General features: G+C 36.7%; 1 protein-coding gene across 1 annotated transcript; it reads right to left on the minus strand.

The window, feature by feature from the left end:
• Positions 1 to 1,368: 1,368 nt before the first annotated feature.
• Positions 1,369 to 2,433, minus strand: LOC308688156 (5-hydroxytryptamine receptor 4; the record flags this gene model as incomplete). The annotated part of the gene is made up of 1 exon (XM_081361076.1): positions 1,369 to 2,433. One exon carries the CDS (start codon positions 2,431 to 2,433, stop codon positions 1,369 to 1,371), a length of 1,065 nt encoding a protein of 354 aa, XP_081217202.1.
• Between the last annotated feature and the right edge of the window lie 11,280 nt (positions 2,434 to 13,713).

Below are 13,713 nucleotides of genomic sequence, written 5' to 3' on the forward strand. Positions count from 1 at the left end.
ACAGTGCAAAATAATGATGTATAATTTGCTGAGCACCAAATCTGCAAAAAAATGATAAATGCAGACCAGACATCTAATTTATTCACAGAGTAAACATAAAGAAGTGGAAGAAAACATTTTACAGGAAGTTCAACACCAAATTACAATGTTTGCATGCACTTTATCGCTTACTGTGCTGTTAGTCTTGGCTGGGTTATTCCCATTTAACTTGAATTCATGTTATGTTATTTATATTATTATTTGGAACCCATTATGTTAATCTTTTAAATATATGAATGACTTACTACAAAGAATACCTTTGGTCACCCATACGACAAACATATATTTTCAGTAGAGCTGCACAATTAATTGTTAAAAGATCGAGATCGAGATTCAAACACTCACGCGACCTCGTTCCTATGACAACGATTCGCCCAAGTCGATTAAATCTTTGAACAAAAAACACCGGAATATTAAAATTTGAGTTGGTGCTGCCGCTGACCCAGAGAGTTATCATGTGTAGGTAGCCTATATCATATTCTATGAAACAATTTAAACGTCTTTTCAAACACAGAGTATTATTATTTCTGTGTTACAAATATTCTTATTATCCCAGAAGTACTGACAAAAAAGTTTATAGTTCAGATAACACTGATGTATACAGAAGTGTTGTTTGAAAGTAACTTGGCGCTTCAAATAACGATTATTTCGATTACATATTTACGGCCGTTGGCGATCAAGTGACTGTTAAAATGTATTTGTCATTGAATCGTTCATTCAAGAGATTTTTTCAAAAACGCTGATTCATCCAGTTATAAAAACAAGTGAAGTATTTATGAGTGAGTCATTAAATCAAGTTTTTTTTTATAGCCTAATCGAGATGAATTAAACATTTTAAATAGACTGCAGCAAATAACATTTTGTCAGAACCTCAAGTAAATTACGTCATTTTGTTTAGTTGTTTGTTTAGAATCGTGATCTCTTTTTGAAACAAATAATAAAAAAAATGTGATTCTTAATTTATCCAGAATCGTGCAGCTCTAATTTTCAAACATATATTTGTAATATATACAAAAAAGTGTCAGGTACTTACATTTCCTCATATAGTATTGACAATTTCTTAAGATATTTTTAATCTAAATGCATTAACATTGTCCAAAATTGCATTTATACAAATGTATTTTAAGAAATCATCCTGAAAATAGATGTTCTTGCCACTATTTTGTAATATATTTTGGCATTTAAATAAATAAAAAAAAAAAAAATATATATATATATATATATATATATATATATATATATATATATATATATATATATATAGCCGTATGGGGTGGACAGGAACAAGTTTGGATCATTTTATTAAAACAAATGAACTGCCGCTACAGTCTACTGGTTGTCTGTGCGCTCACTGGCATCTCTTTTCGAGTGAGAGAGGTCCATTCCTTGAGCTGTGCCGTACAGACATATTCTGCAGCCCATGATCATGAGGAAAGCCCTACGGAAGGAACGGTTGAAGAAACCATAGAGAAAAGGATTTAGAGAGGAGTTGACGTACCCCAACCACAGGAACACGTCCCAAATCACACCGGCAGTCCCGTACTCAATGAACGGGTCAACGATATTAACGGTAAAAAAGGGAAGCCAGAAGAGAAGGAAAACCCCCATAATGATGCCCAGAGTCTTGGCTGCTTTTCTTTCCCTCCTTATAGAGTTGCGATGTTTTTGTTTCTTACTCGAGTCCTTGCCCACACCTGCCGCCATCTGCGATTCCATCGCGCTTATTTGCATGGCTTGCCGTTTGGCCGCCTTGTAGATCTTCCAGTAGGCCACCAACATGGTCACCATAGGCAGGTAAAACGCAACAAGGGATGCCATGACGGCATAAACGCGGTTTACTAAGAAGATGCATACGTTCTCAGGCAAAGGAACGTCCACGCCAAGCTTGTGCAGCCCGAGGAGGATCGGTCCGAAGGAGATGAGGAAAGGAACGGCCCAGCAAACCACGATCAGCAGACCGACACGCTTAAGGGACATCTTAAACGAATACACCAAGGGGTTGCAGACGGCGTAATAGCGGTCAAAAGCGATGCAGCTCAAATGGAAGATAGAGGCTGTGCAGAGCATTACATCCAAGCTGGAGTGAACATGGCAGAAGGTTGGACCGAAATACCAACATCCCTCCACTGTTCTGACCATACTGTACGGCATAACCACAAGGCCCACCAGGAAGTCAGCGACAGCCAGAGACATGACGAAATAGTTAGTAGGGCACTGCAGCTGTTTGAAGTAAGCAATGGCGAGCACCACCAGGAAGTTTCCGACAACGGTGCAGACGATACCAGCGATGATGAAGACATAGAGGGCGGCTCGTGAACCAGAGCTCCTCAACGTGGCACAGGCCTCGAAATCGGCATCGAGTGAAACGTTGCTCCATTCCGAGGAGTTTTCCATGCTGTTCAACCTGGTGATAAACGAGACACATGCGTTCAAGATGTATTCCCATGATCATTGATAAATGCTTTGTTTGAACTCACAACACGCTGTGTTTTAGAAGACCAACAAGAATGCTCGTTTGAGATATTGTCCAGTTACTGATAAATGCGAACAAAAATGGCTGTGTCATTTCCCCACACAATAATAATTAGTCTATTTCACCATTAATATTTTTGCTAAGTGACAACTGCCCCTGAAGCTCCTGTAAGGCTGGGAAAAGCAGAACAGACTGGGAAAACCCAAGCCAAATCTGCAATAAAAACAATATTTCGGATAGTTCTGCCAAGAATCATAAAGCCCCTCAACTCGACCTTGTCTCAGGAACTGTATCCCTGCAGTGCGCCCCATCTTGACCTTTGGGACTTGACAGGCAAACCTAACATGTCATCAGCATTGTTACACTTTAACTTAGTCCCTATTGGGATGTGAGCAAAAACACGAGTTTGAAAGCATGCAGCCTGACTGACACATATATTTTTCATTATTTGAAACAATTCAAGGGGATGGTGTAATGTGTTACATACTTAATGGAATTCTAAAAAATAACATATTTGAGATTGAATGAAGAAACCTTCCATTGCACGTTCTTCATGTAAAATGTACGTCGTGTTTAACTGAAACCACCAATGAATTGTCTCGCATCCAGTCAAGCGGAAGAGAGTGTCAGTTCCTAATGAGTGACAGGCATGTTTCTCAGCCCATGACAGAACCTGAAAACAACATCTGGGGATGTTTGACGGAGAAAAAAAAATGGTTTTAGCTCAGTAACAATAAAATTTTAATTACCACCAATGGGACCATGTGACAGGGAGAGAGGTAATGCTTAACATTTTCCTCTTACTTACCAAATCCATTAAAAAAAATCCATTGTTTTTATGGTTCCTTTGTGGATATCAGCAATTGGTACTATTGCTTATTATAATTATATTATTTTATTTTAGTTTTTTTTTTTCGCTGTCTGCATTACAACAGATGGAAAAGATCACCCAAAAATATTTATTTACCCGCATTTCTCTCCATACACAGTAACAGTTCAAGGTGACCTGATCAGCTCCAAAAAGGGCAAAATTATTAAAAAAGTAGTCCATACAACTAATGTGCTATATAGATCTTTTAAACTCAAAACACATCTGTTAGAATCAGTGGTGTTTTGACTTTTCACTCCACATTTTGAATATGGAATATAGCGCACAAGTCGTATAAGTCGTCCTTTTGGTGCTGCTTGACAAATGTCACTGTGCTTTTATGAAAATCTGCAAAAGATCACAATATAATATAACAGCATATACTGGTTTGAAACGACATTAAACTGACATAAATTTCCGTTTATCCGTGGGCTATTGTTTTAATAATCTTTTAATGAACAATAAAATTTAGCATGCTGTAAATGTGTCCCTATAAGAAAATGTTTTATAGAGACTGACTATGAAGATTGGCTCAAAAATAGAAGAATGCCAAATGGCTTTCTGTGCATACTGTATTGCACATTATAACCTAGTGCAATTTACACTGAAAACTAATGGGAAGAGTAGAATGTGAAATGATAATGATAGAATTATATCTGTTCCCTTGTTTTATTAGCAATTTTGCAAAATGACTGATCAGCGAGGTTAGGACTGCAGACACTGTTCACTAAAATTTATTAACAGATAACAGACATGTTCATAAACGCACTCTATCCCTGTGACACAGCAGGGGAACGCACAGAGACACTCTTGCAGTAAGAACCCAAGAACATCAAGACAATGCTCTGAGAACACAGTTTAAAGATAAAGGGACATAGGGAGAAACAGATTCAGGTGTCTGCGTGTGTGGTCGTTCCTCATTTCAGACACAACCTATTAAACTCAACCCCACGCTCCACATTAGAGATGTAAACACTGACTAATTCTAAGTGCATAATAAAGACATGGGGCCATTTTTGATCCAGTTCATAAAGACATCCAGACCATAACAGAGCGCTCAGCTATTATATTGCAAAACCTCTCCTCCGGTTATCATGTGAGACAATCCACAAGCACTTTTCATTTGTTTATATTCTTGAACTTAACTTACTGGAGTTATTACAAATGACTTGCCATTCATCCCTTTAATCTTTATATTTAAACTAAAGCCACTGGAAATCCAATGTGATTGTGCTATCAGTCGCTTTGTTTGTTATTCTTGAACAAAACCAATCTCTGGTGTGTTCCAAGCAAAACAATTGACCCATATCAAACCGCTGCATTCTGCCAACTCACTTAAAATATGTTTTTGCTTTACTTTCAAGGAACTGGAGGGAGAGACTGGACCGGGCAGTAATGGCTATTTGAGTCAGACATATTTATTATCTACAAAAAGCGGGCTGCAAAAAACTCACCTTCCCACACTAACAAGGAGACGAACAGACCTGTCAGTCATAAAGGGAATCACTTAGAGAACATTCAGGGTTCATGATTATGTAAACTATAAAAAATTAAGAATAACAGTGCTAAAGTTGATCTAGACATACTAGATTTTAATACCTAAAGACAAAAAATATAGACATTTGAAAGACATAATTCTAATATAACTTATTATTATTATTAATAACATGCTTAAATATGCCATAAGTCTTTGGAGAGAGCTACGGTATATTATTATCATCATTATTAATAAATACTATATTAGTAGTAGTACTGACATGCTTAAATATGTCATACAAATACTGGAATCATGGGAGATCTATAGTAATAATAATAATAATTTATTATTATTACTAGTATTATTATATATTTAGCATATTACAATCACAATCTAGTTTTTCGCATCAAATCAGAGATGATCTACTCACCTAAATGGGAGTGTTTCTTCTATCTTTACAATGCCATGTTTATCTGACTCTTCTTGTTTCCTCCATTTCTCCTGGATGAATAGACGAGTGGCAGCTCCATCGGTAAAGTAAGGATGTTAAAGTGTCTGTGTGTGCGTGTTATTTTGAATATGCCACATTAGTAAGCACTAAAACGGTCCTCTTGATCAGAATGTAGGCGGGGCGTGTGTGTGTGTGGGTGCCTGTGTGTTGGGTATTAAGAGTTGGGCATTGTTATGCAAATAATCCTCACATCCGACAGATTTCCTGCACTGTTCGCTGTTTCTCAGTGTGGCTAATGCAGACATCAAAGTCACAAGGTAATAAACAGAGAGGTTACATGGTTTCCAAATTGTGCTTGATGTTTGAATCAGATGAAATAATTGCTTTTGCTAAGCTGAAGGCAGAAGGATACAAACTGCTGTGTTGAGAATCTGTATTTCACAGATAAGATCAGTAAACACACTGCATTCCGCTCTGGTCTCAGAATGAGTTTAGCTCCAGGCCCATACAGAATCTGTGCCCACTCGACTCCACAGAAACCTTGGCAGATTATTGTTATTCGATAATAATGAATACACACGTTTGGATAACTTTTGTGGGGCTTAAATTCAAAAATATCCAGGTGCTGTAAGAAAAAAAAAAGTATCATTAAAAGGTTAGAAATTCTTTAAAAATAAACATTGTATGCAAATTGGCATTATTTTAGCAATGCTTCTTAATAATAACAATAATAATAATAATTGATTGGTTAGTTTCGAATATTAATCATTAATAATTGAAAATATTTAAAACTATTGATTGTAATTATTATTTGAAAAACTTCTGCCAATATCAAAAATGCAATAATGTTGAATTGTATTTTTTATATTAGTACTTTTTAATTACAGTTAACACTATTCAATATTTTAGAGTAATTAATAAATTATTTATTATGTTTTTTTAACCCTTCTAAACTATTGGTTTGGGATGTACACTCAGGATGTTGGGGTCTCTCTCTCTCTCTCTCTATATATATATATAACAAATGTAATATCACTTTATTTATGTTTTTACTCTACATTTATGCAGTGTTGGGGGGATTAAAGCTATTTTTTTATATATAAATAAATCAAGAAATATATATATTTTTTCATAGACATCAATGGGAAACTATAAAAATAGCTTTTTGTTCCATAATTTGTCCAAAAAAATAAAATAAAAAATCAGTTTCCATGCAGAAAACACAAAACATGAAGGGGCGATACCACAACACATCCCTGATGGAGTAAACGCTGCACAAATGTAGAGTAAAAACATTAATAAATTGAGTGATATTAAATTTGTTTAAAAAAAAAATACATTATGATGTTACCAAATCACATGTTACAGGAGATTTTGGGAGACCCCGAACATCCTGAGTGTGACTTTTTTATTATTATTATTATTTTCACACTTACATACAACCAGATATCATTCCAATCTTTTTTTTTTTCTTTCTTTTTTTTAGAACTAGTCTCATGCCATTTAGTTGAAGGGAACTTTTTTTATTTTTTAAAGCAAACGTCCTTTGGGGTCAAAAAGAAAATAGAAAATAAAAATGTTCAACAATGTATGACACCAACATAAATACAAAAAAAATGTACATGTATTTTTTATCTAGATTTTAAATTTCTCCTTTTTAACATGGAGAGATGGACGGAGACAGACATACAGACAGACAGACAGACGATGATAGACAGACAGACAGACAGACAGACAGACAGACAGACAGACAGACAGACGATAGATAGATAGATAGATAGATAGATAGATAGATAGATAGACAGACAGACAGACAGACAGACAGACAGACAGATAGACAGACAGACAGACAGACAGACAGACAGACAGACAGACAGACAGACAGACGATGATAGATAGATAGACAGACAGACAGACAGACAGACAGACAGACAGACAGACGATGATAGATAGATAGACAGACGGACAGACAGACAGACAGACAGATAGACAGACAGACAGACAGACAGACAGACAGACAGACAGACGATGATAGATAGATAGATAGATAGATAGACAGACAGACAGACAGACAGACAGACAGACAGACAGACAGACAGGCAGGCGATGATAGATAGATAGATAGACAGACAGACAGACAGACAGACAGACAGACAGACAGACGATGATAGATAGATAGATAGATAGATAGATAGATAGATAGATAGATAGATAGACAGACAGACAGACAGATAGATAGATAGATAGATAGACAGACAGACAGACAGACAGACAGACAGACAGACAGACAGACAGACAGACGATGATAGATAGATAGATAGATAGATAGATAGATAGATAGATAGATAGATAGATAGATAGATAGATAGATAGATAGATAGATAGATAGATAGATAGATAGATAGATAGATAGATAGATAGACAGATAGACAGACAGATAGATCGATAGATAGATAGATAGATAGACAGACAGACAGACAGACAGACAGACAGACAGACAGACAGACAGACGATGATAGATAGATAGACAGACGGACAGACAGACAGACAGACAGATAGACAGATAGATAGATAGATAGATAGATAGATAGATAGATAGATAGACAGACAGACAGACAGACAGACAGACAGACAGACAGACGATGATAGATAGATAGACAGACAGACAGACAGACAGATAGATAGATAGATAGATAGGTAGATAGATAGATAGATAGATAGATAGATAGATAGATAGATAGATAGATAGATAGATAGATAGATAGATAGATAGATAGATAGATAGATAGATAGATAGATAGATAGATAGATAGATAGATAGATAGATAGATAGATAGATAGATAGATAGATAGATAGATAGATAGATAGATAGATAGATAGATAGATAGATAGATAGAATTGTGGTGGCTCTTAGCATATTGAAACTGATATAAATGGATGAAATATTCCTTTGGATCTACTGTGAACAGGTGCTCATGGCAGCTCTCTACAACAGTGTCACAGGACAGCAGATCAAATTTGTAGTAGATGGGATGAGCGCCAATGTTCCTTTTTTTTAATGCATTATCCATTAAAATGTCAAAAAAGAAAAACAGTCCATAATACCCTTTTTTCACAACCAAAATGCCAGGCATTTAAAACAAACCACTTTCAAACAGAGAGTGTTTAAATATAAAAAGATAATTCAAAATTCATCCCATTATATAAAAATAAATAGATAAATTGCATTAGAGGCCAGAACGCAAAGCAAAGAACACTTTAGAATAATGGTTTGTCTTTAAAAGGTAACAATGCAGGAAGTAATGCAGGACAAATGAGTATTACTACATTAACACTTCAGCTACTACAGTACTATTAACTAATATGGAAACAAGATTAAATAATCAGTAAGTATGTCAAATTTAGGACTGAGATAGTTACTTAGGTAATCAATAATTACTGAATTATTAATTTACTATCACAAAATTAACGTGTCTGAGATGTGAGCAATTGTCTTTTTTTACAGTCAGATGTTTTTTGTCTAAAACAAATAACAACGCAAGTTTATCAGTGACTGAGTTCTGGACTCTCGCCAAAACTTTGGTTATAATCAACGAATCTCTTATTTACATTGTGTTTGCACTGTTATGATGAAAGCATTCGTGAGTGTGCAGAAATCGTGTTACAATGACGAGATCACTGCATTCATGCGCTCAAAAGACATGTCTGTCATCGGCTACATGTTCAACACTGCAACCTTTCATGCCATGATCTCAATATAATGCTATAGATCAAAAAGCAATACTATAATCAACAATATTCACAATTAGTTAACCTTGACAGCTGTAATAGTAAAAATGTGCTAAAAGTTTTCGAGAGAGTTTCACATGTAATACTTAGCTATTTCATAAGCAAAGATGTCAGCCAATCACAGCAGTGAGCGTTTACACTGAAGTATCATAGCAGACACGCCCCTTCAAACAGAGCGTTCAAATCAGAGGCTAAAATCAGGTAGGAAAAATGCTTTTTATTTCTAAATTATGACCATTTTTGATGTAAAAATCATACTAACATTTTAAGTGCACCCCAAGAAACATTATAAAACAATGCAGTTTATGACCCCTTTAATATATTATAAACATTTACATAATCATTAATCATAATCATAATCATGCACTCGGGTCTCTCTCACCACGAACAGAATATGTGAAGCAAGACGTACACATGAGGTGCTATGCGTGTCCCTCTCCCCCCCAGGACCCCCTGCTGTGCTACATCTGACAGGTGAAACTGCCCTCCAGATACCTGGAGCGCCTGTCTGAGCTCAAGTCCTTCAAGTGTGTAGGATGAGCTTTAATTAAACATGTGGGGTTTTCAATTGCTCCCAGATAAAAGGCAGACTCACTCCTTGGCCAGCGGTGTCTCCAGCCCAGTCATTCATATGTAATGTGAGTGTTTGTCAGGAGAGGCACAGAGCATCTGCGCTATTGAATAAGCAGATTGAGACCAACAGGCAGGATGTGTTGCACTGAGCCCTGCATAATGAGAATTTTGTTAATTATGAATATGATCAAGGATCGTGTATGACTATAAATAAGCAGAATTCATTGAAGGTAACCACAGCCTGTAATACATTGTTGTACATGTTGATATCTCTCTCTCTCTCTCTCTCTCTCTCTCTCTCTCTAATCTATCCGTCTATCCGTCCATCTATCTGTCTATCTCTCTCTCTCTCTGTCTATCTGTCCATCCATCTATCTATCCATCTATCCGTCCATCTATCCATCCATCCATCCATCCATCCATCCATCCATCCATCCATCTATCCGTCCATCTATCCATCCATCTATCCATCCATCCATCCATCCATCCATCCATCCATCCATCCATCCATCCATCTATCCATCTATCAATCTATCTATCTATCTATCTATCTATCTATCTATCTATCTATCTATCTATCTATCTATCTATCTATCTATCTATCTATCTATCTATCTATCTATCTATCGCAATATAAATGTGTATCTAATACCGTAGATATCTTAAAAGACACATTGTATTCCATTTTTTGATATTTTGATAAATAATTGTATCACCACCTATAATGTGACTAAAGTTTCATGGTTAAAGTATATTGTATTATAATGCATTATTAGAAATGTTACAGTACTTACAGTAAAATGGGTTGTTTAGCATGTACATTATAGGGTACAATATGACAAAAGGCCCACCTTACAGAAAACTAAATATGGTTCAAAACTATATATAACTTTTTATTAAAGGTGGTATCAGTGATTTCAGGCCCAAAAATATTTTATCACATTCATCTAATCTTTCCTAACGATCCGCTAGCTGCCCGCCCCATAAGCATGCCGTCAAAAAAACGCGTCTCTGTAGGCAGCCTAGGCTCTGAGATCTGCACACAAAAACAAATGGTTTAGCCAAACACTCAAAACCAAAACAAATAGTGTTCCAACCAATCACCGACAGGGGGAGGGTGTTGTGAGGTTTTGAGCAAGCTTTTTCTTCAGCTCTGACTTCGCGTGCAGCCGTGCACGAGCACATAACCTCACAACACCGTCCCCCTGTCGGTGATTGGTTGGAACACTATTTGTTTTGGTTTTGAGTGTTTGGCTAAACCATTTGTTTTTGTGTGCAGATCTCAGAGCCTAGGCTGCCTACAGAGAAGCGTTTTTTTGACGGCATGCTTATGGGGCGGGCAGCTAGCGGATCGTTAGGAAAGATTAGATGAATGTGATAAAAATATTTTTGGGCCTGAAATCACTGATACCACCTTTAAGTATTAATTGAACAACTTAATTAGTGTAAAAATAAATGGTTAAAAGCTGTCTTGACACAGCTATTTACTGTAATCAGGGAAAGAGGCAGGGTATTTAATTTATTTTTTATTATATTTTTTTGTTGCCATTTTTAAAACCTCTTTTTACTATATGTGACCCTGGATCACAAAACCAGCCACAAGTCACATGGGTATATTTGTGGCAATAGCTAACAATACATTGTGTGGGTCAGAGTTATCGATTTTTCTTTTATGCCAAAAATCATTAGGATATTAAGTAAAGATCATGTTCCATGAAGATATTTTGTACATTTCCTACCGTAAATTTATAAAACATTTATTTTTGTGAGTGAATGACTACTTTAAAGGTGATTTTCTAAATATTTTGATATTTTTTCACCCTCAGATTCCAGATCTTCAAATAGTTGTATCTTGGCCAAATATTATCCTATCCTAACTAACAATACATCAATGGAAAGTTTATTTATTCAACTTCCATGTGATGCATAGATCTCAATTAAAAAAAAAAATATACCCATGTGACTGGTTTTGTGGTCCAGGGTCACATATGTGTTATTCTGCTTTTATAGATGTATCTTGTTGGAGCAACAATGCAAGCTTGATAGACACTAAACGCAAAGAAAATGCATATCTGTTTTCTTTTTTCAATAACAATAACATTAACAGTCTTTGCCATTTACTGGCTGAAGAAAGCAGGATATCCTTCAATCTGCTCCAGGATGTTTGGGTTAAAACTCTCCTGTTCAGTTGCATCTACATAGCAAGAACAATGATCTGCATCAAGTATTTAAAGCCACTCACAGCAGCACCTTATCAGGGTCATCACAAAAGAAAACAAACTCATGATTGTTGAGTGCTCAGCAGGGAGACATTGACAGTCCCCGGTGATTGATGAGACTTTAGCGGTGCCGGTCACAGGTCAGCGAGGAAAGCACAGACCAGTCTCATACAATATGAACTAACCCCGCCTATTATTCCTCATCCAGCCAATGACTGTCCACAGCACGCCAGTGCCAACCAGGCAAAAGTCCAAAGCAAACATACTGCACGAACCGTTTCTACTGTAAACATGACCTGTATGTTTCTTATAACAACACTGACCACTGACACAACAGGGTGATCGTGAAGAGGAAGTTACCCCATCAGCACTTTCAGTTGGTAAAACAAATCACGGGTCGTGGCTCATTGCAAGAAAGAACCTCTCAGAGGACACTGATCCAGCTTCCGTGACAAGAATCTTAACCAGAGGGAAATTGCTAAAGTGGTCTTGGACGAGTCCCGTTGACACTTAAGGGATATATTATATACTATATTGCAGGAAGCAGGCAGCAACCTGAGCTAGAAATGAATTACAAGACAAACATGATTATCTTTGAATTCTGCAGGAGCTCACATTGTACCTTTAAGTGATATAAATAAAGTATTCATGAGGAATTTGAATTTTTATTAAGCGTTCATGAATGATTAGAGTGAAAATACAAGATTTTGGAATCTTTTCCAAACAGAATTTGTGTATTTTAAAATCATTCCAATGTCCAAAAGCTATGCATTGTGTGTCAGTGAATGGCATAAGTAAAAAAACATAAGAAAAACATGTGCATGTACATTATATATTTTATGTTTAACATGAACATTATACGGTAGCCTGGCTAATGTCAGACCTCTTTCTCATTGAGACGTGGTCTGGGAACCACATGTTCATTTTCTCGTTTTTGAGGCATGGCTTACGAATGCCCAGAGCCGTTTATTGGGCGCTACGAATGTCTATCAAATGCGCCTGCACGTAGCTCATAGCCAATCGTTTCAATTATACCAGATGACGTATGTAGAGCGACAGAAATTCGGCGAGGAAGAAGACGAAATAAACTTGCGTTCTAAACTACTTAGAACACTATCTAAGGCTGCATCGAAAGGTAACTTCGCGTCTGATGCCATGTTGGATCCATAGATATAAACAAACTGCTTCGGTGTGTCGCATAGACGTCGTCATCGTCTTGCTGCTCCCTCCCCGTTCTGTGATTGGTTCCCTTTTTGAGGGGAAAATCTGGTCCATGGTATCCAGGCTGCCTAGCAGCGTGAATAAAATCGCGCTGCGCACAAGGCAGCATGGGGAAACCCAGGCTAATTATACGGTACAATTGTGCTAAAGGCCCACCATACAGAAAAAAATGGTATGAAGTAAAAATAAAGTGACAATGAATGCAGTGAATTGTCACTTTAGTGGCAATGAATGCAGCTTATGCAACCTCCAAAGAAAGTGTTACATAAAATGCATTTAGTATTCTGATTTACTGTATAGGCCTATCTGTTTTTTACATTATCTTTATCACTTAAAATGGTGTTATTGTTAGTGAGACATGAGATATTAGAGTCAAAATACTTGAATAGGTACTTATACTCACCTTTTCATAATCACATCCTTATCTATAGGGCGCAGCTGATTGGTTCCTGCCATATCAGTAGCCAATGAGCTCGCTGCTCAACCTTCAAATACTATAGCATTTGCCTAGCAGTGCAACGCGCTTCAGAAGCCATCCACCTTCCCCAGCACCATCTGCTATGGGTAATTCACGTACGTTGCAGCAGAGCAAGTTACCCACC

The sequence above is a fragment of the Scardinius erythrophthalmus genome (genome assembly GCF_964197995.2).
Source record: "Scardinius erythrophthalmus genome assembly, chromosome: 3".
Classification (NCBI taxonomy): domain Eukaryota; kingdom Metazoa; phylum Chordata; class Actinopteri; order Cypriniformes; family Leuciscidae; genus Scardinius; species Scardinius erythrophthalmus.